Source organism: Mesocricetus auratus, unplaced genomic scaffold (assembly GCF_017639785.1).
Source record: "Mesocricetus auratus isolate SY011 unplaced genomic scaffold, BCM_Maur_2.0 Super-Scaffold_100011, whole genome shotgun sequence".
In the NCBI taxonomy this organism is placed as follows: Eukaryota; Metazoa; Chordata; class Mammalia; order Rodentia; family Cricetidae; genus Mesocricetus; species Mesocricetus auratus.
In genome coordinates this window covers 62,422,075-62,436,700 of record NW_024429195.1, presented here as the reverse complement: position 1 = coordinate 62,436,700, position 14,626 = coordinate 62,422,075, and the positions used below count along the sequence as shown (strand labels likewise).

At 35.7% G+C, this 14,626-nt stretch overlaps 1 protein-coding gene across 1 annotated transcript in view; it reads right to left on the bottom strand.

The window, feature by feature from the left end:
* The window catches only part of Acss3 (acyl-CoA synthetase short chain family member 3), a 169,623-nt gene that overhangs the window by 2,659 nt on the left and 152,338 nt on the right, over positions 1–14,626 (bottom strand). The window contains exons 12-15 of the mRNA XM_040754956.1: positions 12,280–12,361; positions 9,849–9,971; positions 1,033–1,132; positions 773–948 (exon numbers count right to left, since the gene is read on the bottom strand). Of these exons, the coding sequence (XP_040610890.1) occupies positions 773–948; positions 1,033–1,132; positions 9,849–9,971; positions 12,280–12,361 (481 nt within the window). The remainder of the gene's footprint in view (positions 1–772; positions 949–1,032; positions 1,133–9,848; positions 9,972–12,279; positions 12,362–14,626) is intronic.

The following is a 14,626-nucleotide window of genomic DNA, read 5'->3' as shown; positions in this document are numbered from 1 at the left end:
TTGATTGTTTTTTTTTTTTTTTTTGCTTGACACAGGGTCTCATGTAGTATTGATTGGCTTACATAGCAGAGGTCAGCCTTGAGTTCCTGATTTGCCTGACTTTACAAGTTATACCCACAATTATTTTATAAACACACACAAAATATGTAACATAGGGACCCTCAAGCACAATACTTAAATTTTCATCTTTTGGAATAGTAAAGGAAATAATGTGTTTAGAAAATGTTTTAGCATTTCCACATAAACTCCAGAATTTATGTTTATGTATTTGGCAATTCACTCAGATAAATGAATACTACTATTGTATTGATTTTTTGATGAAATTATAAATGTTCATGACAATAGCATGCATTGATGTTGAAACATGTATGTTCTTGAATCAGTCTAAAGTTTCCTAAGACAATTCTCTCTCTTAATGGTAGAAATAATTAGCCCTGATATATAAGAACATTATGGACTTCTCAAATACTTCAATTTCTTCTCACAGATGGCCATTAGTGAGTATAATGAAGCAATACGTACATTTAGTTCAAAGGAAAGAATTTTTGCAAGGCTGTTTGAAATTTACATAATTGCTAAAAGCAAAGTTCACACATCAACTCCTGTAAGTAAAGCATGTGATTTTTACCAATGTATCTTCCTCAAACTCTCATTCTTACAGAGAAGGAGGCAGGTTTGCTGGGATAGAATTCATGATTGAAAACCTTAATTTAACAGAGTTTTGCTCATGCCACACACATGAGCTCAACATCAGAGATTCTAAATTATTTACCTTATAAGGCTTGCCATTGACCAAGGCAGACAGAGTAGACCGTGGAATTTTGCCCGACCTCGTTTTGGGTAACTGTTTGACAAAAACTGCATTTCGAAATGCAGCCACAGGGCCAATGCTCTGTCTAACATGTTTCACAATTTCTTCCAGAACTTGTTCTTCTGTTACATTTATATCTAGGGCAAAAATTGAGTTGGTAAGTGCCAAATTAATGCTAGTCATTTAGACCCAAACAGTCAGGGAAGACATAGTTGGCTCACCTTTTTTCAACACGCAGAGTGCTAAGGGGACATGACCTTTCAAAGGATCTTCCTTGCCAACCACAGCACAGTCAGCCACAGTGCCATGTGAGAGGACAGACTGGAATGAGAAAAGCCATGTCTTTAGAATACATATGTTATTAGAATATATATATGCATATAACCTTAATATATAAGAAAAGAGAATCCAAAAATCTATAGCTGCTTTCCTAGAATTTCTAACAGGTTCACACCATTTCAGGCATTCAGTTAGGATTCCCATGATAGTTACTAAGGGCTGACAGTAACAAAGATAAATTGCTTGGCTTATGTGAAAAGTAAAGGGATTGTTTTTTCACCTTAATTGCTTATTAATAAAGTCAGAGAAAATATGTTGTGGGTACCATATGTAAACAGAGCACAGGGGCCTTTTCTAACAGGAAGCCTTGGAGGTATTTGACTCGCTATCAGAGCTGTGTACTTAATAAGTGTGCATTTCAGTGGGATATAAGACGCTCCAAAATGAAGAAGTGAAATTGCTTTTGAGGAACAATGGAGAATTCTATTCAGTGGGTGGCTCCTCCCACCTAGAGAGGCTTCCCAAGCACTTAGGGGAGATTTGTCATGCACGGCATCCCTGGTATCAGATTATCATCACTATAGGGACCAAGTTCTATAGTGCTCACCCTAGCTCTGTAGGTCATACTGCACAAAATAGCTATCTCTCTAGGATCACAGACTTATTTACCACAAGAAATACAGATGGCTATGGTTCAATTATCTGCTTATATGGGACTGTGTGTGCAGAAAGAAATCCTCCTCTGAGAGTGACGCATATTTCACTCTTTCCAAATGTATAATGAGAGAAACATAATACAAAGAGAATAATCCAAAGCTCATCCTCTGGAGTTATTCTGTCTTCTATTCATTCATTCAACACATTTTGGATGCTTTCTAAACTGCAGTGCTACTGTGCTACTGCAGTAAGCTCAGTGAAGAGCAAAAATGCATAGAGTAGTGTGCTGGGTGGTTTTGTGTCCTTCAATGATTAACAGCAACGCTGAAATGCAAGCCCAATAGACACTTTCCTCCCTGAATTGCCTTTTGGACATGGTGTTTCTTTGAAGCAATAGAAATCCTAAGACAAGTATTTCATGGATCTTAGTCTACCAGAGAAGAAAGATATTAATAAGTCATCACGAATGTTTAATTTCTATGACCATGTAGCTATAAAAGGGTTAATGTATCTTAGAGAATGGATTATATAAATGCAAGATAGCACCTAAAATTGCTAACATCACCCAAGGATACGGACCTCAGAGACATCTTCCTTCAGTATAAAACAATAAGAAGACATGGGTAGACATTTACCAGGCAAGGAAGAGGGGGCAAGAGAAAATGTCCATGAAACTAAACAAGATCAGTTCAACTCAGAAAGAAGTGAGTGAGGATGGAAAGCAGAGAGCAGAAAATGGTGATGGCAGCAGAGAAGCTGCAACTTGCTAAATGGTAGAAATGGTAGCTGCTTAGGGGATTTAATTCAACTTGTATTTTAGCAGCACTGGGGAAGACAAGCAATTTCAGGAAGAAACACAAAGTCAGAGTGACATTTTAAGGTGTATATTTAGGGTAGGCATAGAATTATAATAAATTAAGCAGAAAGTAGAAAATCCCCTTGGAGATCACACTTTCATGTATATACAGCCTCTGTGACTCATCTGCACCGAAGTGGCATATTTGTTATAAGGAACTAACATTGGAAATTGGCATCACACAGTCTATACACTGGCGCTTCTTTGTTATAATCTAATAGAGTTTGACAATTTATGACATATATCACCACTGCACAATGTTCAGAATAACTTGATCTATTTTAAAGTGCTCCATCTGATCATCCATACTCTGTTTCCATGAACCCTTAGTAATATCAATCTTTTGACTCTACCCAAATTTCTTTCCATGGGCCCATAAATTATGACCATATTGTTTCTGTTTTCAGATAGGCTTTTTATTTTTATTGGAGTTTTGTTTGGGGGGAGTTCTTTTGTTTTGTTTGTTTTTCAAGCTATAAATTGATAGGTTTAGGAAGAAAATATCACATACTGCCTTGGAGATGTTCCTTTCAGATACCTTGAAGATATACAAGTAGAGACAAAAATCATATTATCGAGGAAGAAAGTACGAAGAAGAAAGTTTGAAGGACATAAGGAATATCGACATCTATTGGACATACATAAAATAAGTAACTGGCAAAGTAGAAAAAGCTATGGGATTCTCTGGCACATGGTTACAGAGGTTCAGCATCTTCATCAGTATTCCCAGGATATATTCAGAGGCATTGTAACTACTAAAACATAAAGGTTATTTAATATTGTGTCTTTTGAGAGGCTATAGCACTACATGGAAATATATTCAATCATATTGATGTCATTTTTAAAACAACAAAGTAGCTAAACTATAAAACTTTGTGATTTACCAGAACCAACTTCCCTGGAAGAAATGTACAAAGACACTGTCCCAGGCTTTCCAGGCAGTGTTTTCAGAGTGGATTCCCATACTCCCAGGGATATTATTAGATTAATTAATAAACTTGAACTTTTGGTGCATCTTCATGGCCTATAGCACAAAGAGAGATGCTCTCTCAGCCTGGACTCTTAGGGGGAGTGCCTTGACCCTACCAAGAGTAAAATGGCAGACTCTAGATATCCCCTATGTGGAAGGATTTGGCAATAGGGTGGGAGGGGGGGGGAAGGGGAGTGTGGGAGGAGGGGAGGGAGAGGGAACTGGGATTGACATGTAAAACAAGCTATTTAAAATTAAAATAAAAAATGATAAAAAACAAAAAAACCAAAAAATAGACACTAAACAAAAAAAAAGATACCAAAAAAAAAGAAAAAATGAAGTCTGACAGTCAAATGTCTTTTCTACAGACACTGTCTATAGCAGCAAGAGAGAGCTGAGTAAGAGAGAACATGCTAAATCCTGCTCATCTGTCTCACCCTGAGCTAGAAATTTTCAGTCACAATTTTCATGAGGACACTTTAAACTTCCTCAAAATTTTCAGTGCTCTAGCACCTCGCTAAGCTTTCAAAGATTAATCAGTGTTTAAAATAGATCTTATCACTAAGCAGGCACAGAAGGCTATTTCTTGTACTGGGATCTGCAAAAATAATGTCCTTTTAAATTTATAAAAAACTATTTGACAGCTCCATTTTCTTGTACAGAGAAGGAAAAGAACAGAATATTCTAAAATATATCTAACAGTAGTTTTTCATAGACTATCAGCTGATTTTATGTTCTTCACTAATTTAATACCCTTTTAAATTTTTATTTAGCCCTCTAATTGGTTCCAATACCAAGTGGTAAGTCCTGAAATCGTATACACACAAGCAATACTAAACATATATCCATAAGGTATATATGAATATATTTATGAATATATTTAATATATATATACACATATGAAAAGAGGCCATGGATTTGATGAGAAATATATGTGAGGGCTTAAAGTTAGTAAAGGGAAAAAGGAACTGAGGAAACTATACTTTAAGAAAATATGATAAAACATATAAAGTTTTAATTAGTAAAACTAGAAAAAGACATTAAAAATCAGCATTTAGTTGTTACTTTTATGGAAATGGCCTTTTCAGAGACTCAGAACCTTACATTATTCTGAAACACACTCAAAACATAAGTTTCTGGTTGTCACAAATTATAGCCTTTTAAAAACAAGATAAAAGTATGTTAGCACTAAAAACGTCATGTTTCGTAGACTGCCTTATGAATCACTTCCTACTAATACTTGCCCCGGTCTACTTCTGAAAGTGTTAACATTCCAGCCTTGCTCATTGAAAACTTTAGCAACTAAACAGTAAGACTGGGCATATCAATAAGAGACAGTAAAAATATCAGTGACAACAATGCAGGCACCTGATGTATATTAATTTTTAAGTGATTTTATGAGAAGCAAGAACATACCAATAAGTGGGTGACTCTACAGAAGATTCCAAATAAAGGGAAAGCAAGCCAGATATGAAATGAAGTGATCAGTTTCTTATTAAATATGCATATTCAATAAAAGTTAATCATTTATTTATACTGAGAGAATTCAGAGTCAGGGGCTAAGAAATATTCTAAGACCCTGTAACAATATTTCTGTTGTAAGTTAACAACTCCAGTACATTTTTTATTTGTCTACTTTATCTGCTTATTTGACCTTGCCTAAATTCTGGTGTTACACACAGTGAGGAGGACATCAGTAGAAGTGTAATAGGCCACAACACATATTTGACTATGACTGTTTCCATTTTAAAAGTAGGGCAACTAAGAACTCCAACTGATAAGAGCTATGGAAACATCACTTGCATAGTTTGATTAGCTAGGTTTCAAGAAATGCATACGAATACTGGCACTAATCTTCTAAAAGCAAGAAATTAAAATTTCATGCAAGCGGAACCAGCATTTGACAACACTTTGAAATACATGAAGCAAAAATTTCTATTTCAGGTTATGACAAAATGCTGGCATTTAATAACAAGATATTACAATAGGACATTATGGACACATGTTCTAGGATATTTTATGGTTTTTTTATTCAAAAACATCTCACTGACTGACACTAAAGAAAAAAGTGAGGTCATTGCTACAAGAAAAATAAAGGTGTTCAGTTTGTCCTGAAAGCAGGCATCGTCATTAGAGAAGATGAACCTGCCAATGACAAGGACAAGAATGGGGCTTTGAAATATTTTGATCATGATACATTGAATTGTTAATCATGTGAGCTCAAGTTTTTTCCTTCACTGCAGTGTTCTTTGTTTATCCTATGAAGTATAAGAACTATTCTAGAGTTCTGCTATAGGAATGTAAAAAAAATGGAGTAACTAGTATCTTTTTTAGTTACAATGACATGTGACCAACTAAAATACATATCAGATGGTTGATGGTTACATAACACCTTTCTCAGTAATACACTTTTATGTATAAATGGCAAAATTAATGTAATTGTCAGTTTTTGGAGTATTTCATGAAGCTCTCAGGAATCAACAATATTCATATTTCTTACTGTAAGTACAATGCTCTAGAAGATATGAACTGAACCTGTTTCACAAACCACAGTGTAAAACTAGCTGGATACATTTTCTGTTTTCTTTTTCCAATGTTTAATTTTTATTTTCAATAGCATTAGTCATTATATACAATGATGAGCTTATAAAGAAAAATTTCAATGGTATTCACACATACTTTGCCCGTGTTCACTGCCCTGCATCTTCCTGTTACCCCTATCTGCACCTCCCTCCTCTCTCCATTCCCTAGTCTTCTGATTTATAATATCTTTTCCCATATCCTCAAATATGGAACGTCCAATAAGAGTATACAGATAAAGATCCAAGAAAAAACATGCTATGTCTTGGCAGGGAACCAAATGAAGGAACAGAAAAGGCAGGTTTTATCTTCCGCACTCCATATCAATACTACAAAAAATTGAGGACCAGTTCCTGACCCCCCAGCTGACCCCCAGACTCTCACCTTAAGTACACCTTAAGTAAGCTTAACCCCTTTCTTCTCATCATCCTGTGGGAGGGAGAACAGGTATCTCTTCACTCCATACTAAAAGCACAGAAGACTCACTGTTCATTGCCTTCCCCATCAAGACCCATGAAGACAAAGAAAGGATCTCTGCTTACTTGCCCTACTCTATTACAGAACGAACCAGGATTCACACAAACCCTCACCTCTCTTTTCCCTGTGGATATCATACTTAAGAACACTGTGGGATGAACCCAGGTAACAGAATTGCCAAGAGAAACATCAGTTAATTACATAGAAATCAGTTAGAGGGGAACAGGGCCAGAGGAAAAAAGGGCTTGATATTTGGATTCTGTAGTTAGCTTTAAAGTCAGTACTCCATCCTGGCAACCAGTCTAGGGACACATCAAAACATTAAATGATTTTTTTGATACATTAATAAGTGATGGCACTGGCTATGTCACTACAGGAAAAGGAAAGTTAAGAAGGGGACACAGACAATCACTCCTTCCTGGAACAAACTCTGTAGGACCAAGTGCAGGTGTAGGAGAACCTGAAACGATGTGGATAAATTGATGGAGGCTCAGTGTGGAGGACACTGAAAGCTGAGCATTCCACCAAGCACACACCCCTCAGAACATCTGTGTTTCACAGCTGAGAGCAAAGGTGACTGTCGGAGACAAAAATCTCCTCGTACTTCCGGTATGAAACGAGGAAAAGCATGATGTCTGAAGGCTCTAGAACTCTCTGCATGTTCTTCTATGTAAGTTGTACATGATAAATAAAAACACAAACAAAAAACAAATAAACAAAATCTGCCTTGCCACAGTCAACTTTGTGGGTTTACATCATATCTAACCCAGAAATAGAAATGATTAATTCTATACATCTGTAGCCATCTTGTTGGTTCACCACTGTCACTAGTAGTACATAAGAATGTCCATCCAGTTCACAAAGGCCAGAAAAATAAACATAAGAATCTTCAGATTAAAAAAAAGAAAAGAAACTATATTCATAATAGTATAGTAATTATGGAGGGCAGATTCAGGCAAATGTACTGGTCTGTCTTTGGGCTCCTGACAGGAAATGCCCTCAATTTCAGTCACTAAGAGCACCACCTGTGCACATTCACTGTGTTCCCTTTTAAAAGGGCCCAGGCTACCTCCCATTCTTCTCTCTCTTTCTGCTTCTCTTCCTGTCTCTGTTTCTCCCTCTCCCTCCCTCTCTCCTCCCCCAAATCTCTCTCTCTGTCTCTGTCTGTCTCTGTCTCTCTCTCCCTGCCTCTTCTCTTCTGCTGCTCCTGTCTCCAAATGCTGGTCTTCCCCCTCTTCTTCCCTCCCCCTTTTCCCATTCCCTTTCCCCTAATAAAATACCCCTCTATGTGAGCTTTGTCACACAGAGTCTTTCTTGAGCTGCTTTTTAAAATTATAACGGTGCTTGTACACAAACTATATCAAGATGCCTAAAGGTAAAAGCGATCAATTTAAAATTACTTACATGTAGTTAGCAAAATAGCATAGTACTTTAAATTTTAGAAAAGTCAAAAATATTTACATCCACTAGCAAGGAGTATTTGTAAACTACTTAAAAAATACACCCTACTTTTAATAGCTAAACATCAGATGCCTGACCACGCATCTGCCAAAATTTGTTCATAAAGTATGTTATGAAAACAAAATATCAAAGAATATCTACCGCAATGAGGAGGTTATAAAGCTCATGGACTGAAAGGTCAAAGTCATTTGAATATAAATTTTCCTATGGGAATCTGTAGATTTAATACCTATAGGTTTTGCTATGACAGTAAACACTGGTGAACGAATTCATTGCAGTCATAGAAAAGCTCATCATGTCTGTAAATGTAGAAGAACCAGAGCAGCTTAAGTGCAGAAAGCAGCAAGTGTGGAAAACATACTATTTGACCTTAAAATCCTTTTCGGAGCTGCAATATCAATCCAGTATGTTACTGGAGAAATGGCGGACTCCTAGACTAATGATAGGTGAGCTAAAAGCAGACCATTCAAATATTATCAACTGAGTTTTGGCAGATACGTTAAGGTGATTCAGTAGGAAAAAGGAAAGTAATAATGTAGGAACCATATTACTAAAACACTAATCAAGACATTTAAAACAGAACAGGCATATTTTTTCAGACATTCCATCAAAAACATATATGCATAACAAATAGGCATACAAATCTGTTTAACATCGCCAATTGTTACCTCAGTTAAAAATAAAACATAATGAAGTATTAATATCTCCTGGTTAGAATGGTTTAAAGATTAGTAACAACACCAAAATAAGGAAAAATAATTGTCAAATGCTGTCAGTGGGTACACAAAAAGTTGTTTCCACTCATGAACAGTTTAACAGTTCATCATATACACACATAAGTACTTTTAAATAGCCTAGTAAATATGCTATAATTATATAGCGTACAACAATGAAATAGTAATTACACAAAGAACCTGAAATTGAATGTATACAATACTATTATAGACAATTGTCCAAAATTAGAACAACCCATTTGTCCAATGGATGAATAGATAAATAAACACATCACTCATCAGGGCATCTACACAGAAATGTTAAAGAAATAGAATTATGAATGCCCACAGAAACCCAATAGATCACCAACATATTATCTTATAATAAAGACCCTAGTCCCAAAAGGTTACAATACTGTATTTATGTTACTTGTGTGAAATTTTATGTTAGGCACAATTATAGTGACAAAAATTCCAGGGTTGCCAAGAGTTATGAGGGTCAGAATATAAAGGACATATTAAACACTTCATTTGCACTGTTGAAAGTCTTTGTATTATATCCTTTGATGACAGATACAAGAATCTGTGTAAATGTAAAAAGACATAGTTTGTACAATGAAATAAATTTACCCTATTTAGTTAAAAATAAATAATGAAAGAATGTTATTAGATGCTTGTATAAGCTACACTGAAAAAAAAAGCAAGTCTGATTATGAAGTAGTACTACACCATGATTCTAAAGACGGTAAAATATCTGGTAGAAACAGCAAATGTACACAGGCATTTCCACAGGGAACAAGTATGTGCAAGTGCTTAAAATTTCTCACCTAACACATAGAAAGGAAAGAGTAAGTGTGGATAAGATGAAAATCCACACAAGCAGAAGAGGCAGAAAGACAGAGATAGGTATGTGTTGGAGAAAGAAGATTCTAGCCTTTCTCATGAAGGCATGGTCAGGTTCCAGATGAGTGAACCTCAGTATTTCTTCTGTTTATCACTATTCATTGTCACTACTTGGAACAGATGAGGAGTGTCCATAAATACCTCCTCAATAGCACCTGCAGAAATCCTGTGGCCTGCAACATTTATTACGTCATCCACGCGAGACATAACATATAGGTAGCCTTCTTCATCCATGTAGCCAGCATCCATAGTGTCATAGTATCCCTGAAAATAAACACAAGTGTAACCTTCAGTTAGCATGCAATAGTCGATAATAGCAGGATCATTTGCAAAGCTTGGTAAAATAAAACAATTCATTTGCACTGTTGAAATTTATATTCTATCCTTTGATAATGAATATAGGAATCTATACAAATATACAAACTCAGAGTCTAAACTATGAAAGAGATTTACCATAGTCAATTAAAAATTAAACAATGAAAGAACAATTTTGAAATGAGATATAGTTGATTTATTATGAGCACTTGACTATTTTCACAAGCTCTGAGATTACATCTCTATTGGTTTTTTATCTTAACTAGATATTTTTGCTTCTCTGACAACTAGGTAAGCTAAACTGACCTTTTATATGTTCAAGTTAAGTATTTGAACTTAGGATTCTAATATTTGTGAACATAATTACTTTTTTAATGGAGAAGTGGTGGTTCAATACTTCTGGTATATTTTGTTGTTTCAATGGAATTTTTAATAAAGATATCAAATTGTATCTGTTTCAAAAACTTCCTATAAAAATTAGATTTTTTTCTGATGTGCAGTATGAACCCCAATATCTGTCTCTGGGTTTTTATTATTTTTACTATAGGAGGAAGTCTATAGTTAATGATTCTTTCTCCATTGTTATTATATTATATATTTTATATTATCACATCTCCAAGTGAGTTAAATAATGTAAAGTGAAAATCCCCAAGATACTTCGGGATTTTATTTATTTATTGTCTTTGACTGAGATTGAACTGAGGCCTCAGTGAAACTTAATAATCAGAATGAAATATATTTCACCATTCTCAAAATAACAGACCTTTGTTCTTTCAAAAATCACAATAGAAGGAAGAATAAAAATTATGAGGAAAACTACATATTATATTGTCTTTAATACTACTAATTTATTTGATGCTTGTGTTTAAACCTTGTCTCTAAAACAAACCCAGACAAATGACTCTTTGTATCTATTAATCTTTGTAATGCCTGATATGGTTCTCTCTTAAAATAACTAATACAGTACTCCTTACCAGACTTCCATGAACTCTACAAAATTATGTATATTATCGAGGGCAGATTCTGGCACACATACTCAGGAATTGCAATTCTTACTACATACAGTAATTATGAGAGGGCACTTAGAGAAGCAGTGAAGGGCAGGTATTTTGATTTCAGGCCTCAGTTCTTTCTCCTCCAAACTGCATGAGCTCTTATTAAGTTGCTTGATCACCGATGCTTTTATAAGCCTGTAGATCAGAGGCATGGGGTCACGAAATAAGGGAAAATGCCAAGGTACCTCATGTAGTTTATCCATGCACTGAAACTTAGAGTGAACTTTTCATCTCAAAGGCAAACATGCTGAAGCCATATGTACATATTGTCTGCCATCATCAAGATATAATGAATTGTATCAGTACTGTGATGAATTACCTGTGGCCCATCATATAGACTGAATTGTCTGATTGCAGTCAAGGCAAATGACAAATATTTCTGCCATACTCGATAGGGAAAATGTTTAATCTTGGCTGTTGGGGTCACTTGACTCTGGGATGTCTTTCTAAGGAAAGCTATTTAATCCTTGTCATTTGTCTAGTAGAGTAGGGCATCTGTCTTTCACTCACACACAATGAAGCTGGAATGCTAAATAGTTGTGCTCATGGTTTTTATGAAATCCTCATCATTCATTCACTTTTACCAAGCACAAAATAAGGACAAGGTGAGGGCAGGATGCTGATGTGGACCATCAAGCAAGTGTTGCCATGAACACAGAACACGTCACTTGGCAATGGGTGACGATCGATGAGAAACTGACACACTCGGGGGGAGGGACTGGGCTTTATGAATACTGTTCCTAACCTGTATCTTTATTTTTTTTAAAAAATGTTATTTTAAATTAAAAAGATTAAGAAGGGCTGTCAAAACTAGACAATGGGGATGGAAAACACATTTGTTAGTGGAGGTGTCCCAATGACTTTCTAGCCATGAGTGGTTGCTGGCTCTCAGTCTGTACAGAGGATTTCAATAAAACATCCAAACTGATTGGAGTCCAATATTACTGAATTAACTTCTTAAATATTCTGATACTTATAGCTAGTAAGAGTGAATGAAAACTTCCTATGTGTAGAGACTGACAATAATTATCCACATAACTAGTTTGGATAATTCTGATTTGGTCATTGTTATACCTGAGACCTGAAAACTGGTCTGCATAAATTTGAAGAGTTCTTTTTGATCTATGATCCTAGAAGCAGGTTGAATAAGGTACATGGCAAAAAAAGCACACAAAAACTTGAAAGTATATTAAAATTCTCACAGGAAATTTCTCGAAGTATAAATGCTTGAAAGCCTCCTGATTCTTCCAGAGTCCTGAAAATGCCCCAGGTGGTAACGGCAATCTTATACAAACACAGAAAGACAAAATAACTAAGGATAAACCAATACAGACAATCAATAATAACTATTAATGTTATTTTACATTACATTAAAATAATGAAATTCCTCATTCAAATGCAGACCATTAATATCCTGGGAAGATCATGGTTAAATTTGAAGGCAAGTAAATAACAAAATTATTTAAGAATACACACACACACAACTGAAATACTAATAAACACTCTGTTTCAGTGGAAAACATAATATCTGGACAATGAACAAATAAACTAAGTGAATTATTTAAGAAAAATACTTATAGGAAAATATTTTTTGAAAAGTACCAACATATCAATTTTCACTTTTGTTTACACAGTGGAATATTTTCATTTAGGTAGTTAGTATACAACCTTATCTTTGCAGCCTTTATTCCTCCCTCCCCTTTGAAGTTGCCTTTTACTGAATATTCTTCTTTCTTTTCAAGACCGTCAATTAAGCCCTGTATATTTGGTAACCCCAAGGAACGCATGCACTCATGGAGCATACTGAATAAAAGATTTTTGTATTTCTTTTCTATACAACCAACTTTATATTTCATTCTTTCACCTACACTATCAAATTAATGATATTTGCACAGAAAGGCTTAACCTCTATGACTGATCTTTATGTGTTTATGTAAACCAGAATAAATTCCATGGTTCTTAGTAAGATGTGTCTATCAACAACTCAAACAGATTTCTGGACACCAAAAATTTTTAGGTACTGTATAGTTTAGAAATTTAAATGCAACGTTACCAAGTCTTGTGATGATGTCACAGTTTTATTCCTGAGAAAAGTGAAAGTGAAGCAGAAATGGCTGCTGCCCACATGAGGCAACAGGACACACCCTCCCCATGCACTGTTTTCAGTGCAGAGATGGTGAGAGGCAGGCAAGGTCAGAGCGCCATCCCAATATCTAGCATGCATGGCAGTGAATTTTAATCCCACAAGTGTCAGAAGATGCTAAAACATATGGCAGCAGCTGTGATTACCCGTGGGCCTCCCTCGCTGGCACCCTCCTTTTCCACCAAGCTCAGCCACTCTGTGATTAGCTCAACTTTGCCCTTAACAGGACTTTAATTTTGTCTCTTAAAAATGAATTAGGAATACGCTATTACTTCAAGACATTGTGTAGTCACAGAGAATGCGTGGGAAAGCAATTAGCAATCCCAAAATGCAAAACAACAGCAAAAGCTACAGAAACGCTGGCTCATTGCTACTATTGCAGCCCTTACCATCCTATTCATAATTTAATCTGTTTAAAGACTACAGGCTGAAGGTGATATGCCCTCTAGGCGCTTTCAAATGACTTTACCATGATAATCTTTCTAAATTGCCTGGTAAACAATTTTGCTTTGTCAGTTTGCTTTAGATCAGCATGTTAACATTTTGCAAAAAGGAATAAAAGTCAATTTCAAACACTGAAATATAGCATGAATATAACAATGTCTAATAATCAAGTTAAGTGCATCACTGAGATGCCAAAAGTAGAGAACTAAAACAGATGTTGAGTGGAAAATCAAATTGCACAAAAGGCCAGGAGGAACAGCAATAATGGGTGAAGCAGATTATCTGTTAAATGAATGGGACTAAACCAGATGTGGTTCACACTGAAGAGGTCACTTTCAGTTTCTCTCACAAAATGGATCAAGGTATAAGGCCTTTCTAACACTCCTGGTATCATTTTTGGACAGACACATAGTTTTGAGATATACGTCTTTGTTACATTATGAGAAAAAACAAAGCTGCAATAACACATGATGACTGCCATCCATATTGGTGTAAGGATTGGTACATAGGATGCACAAATATATTCCCCATAATGTACATACAGAGCAGCGTACTGTTAAGAAAGCAGTCCTCCTGCCACATCTACACAACAGCAGAAATTCTGTTCATAGGCATCTGTATAGCTTCTCCACAATCCCCCCACACATCTCACTCTTATTCTAATGAAGCTCCCTCCTGTCCAGGTTTCATTTTGAAACCTCCCTTCTGTTTAAAGGCCCATCATGTTAGACCCTCACATATACCACACTGTTTTGGTCTAATCCTCTCCTTCATTATGAAGCCTTAAGGCCCTTCTAGTCAAATAAACACCATTCCTGAAGAAAATCATGAGTTAGATGCCAGTCTCCTTTTTGGACCAAAAATTGCTGTTTCCTCATATTTATTTAACCTGGCATGTAGAGAGATAGGAAGTTTGAGTTTCACACTCAACTTGTACCTTCAAAGGGAGAGCCATCATCTAT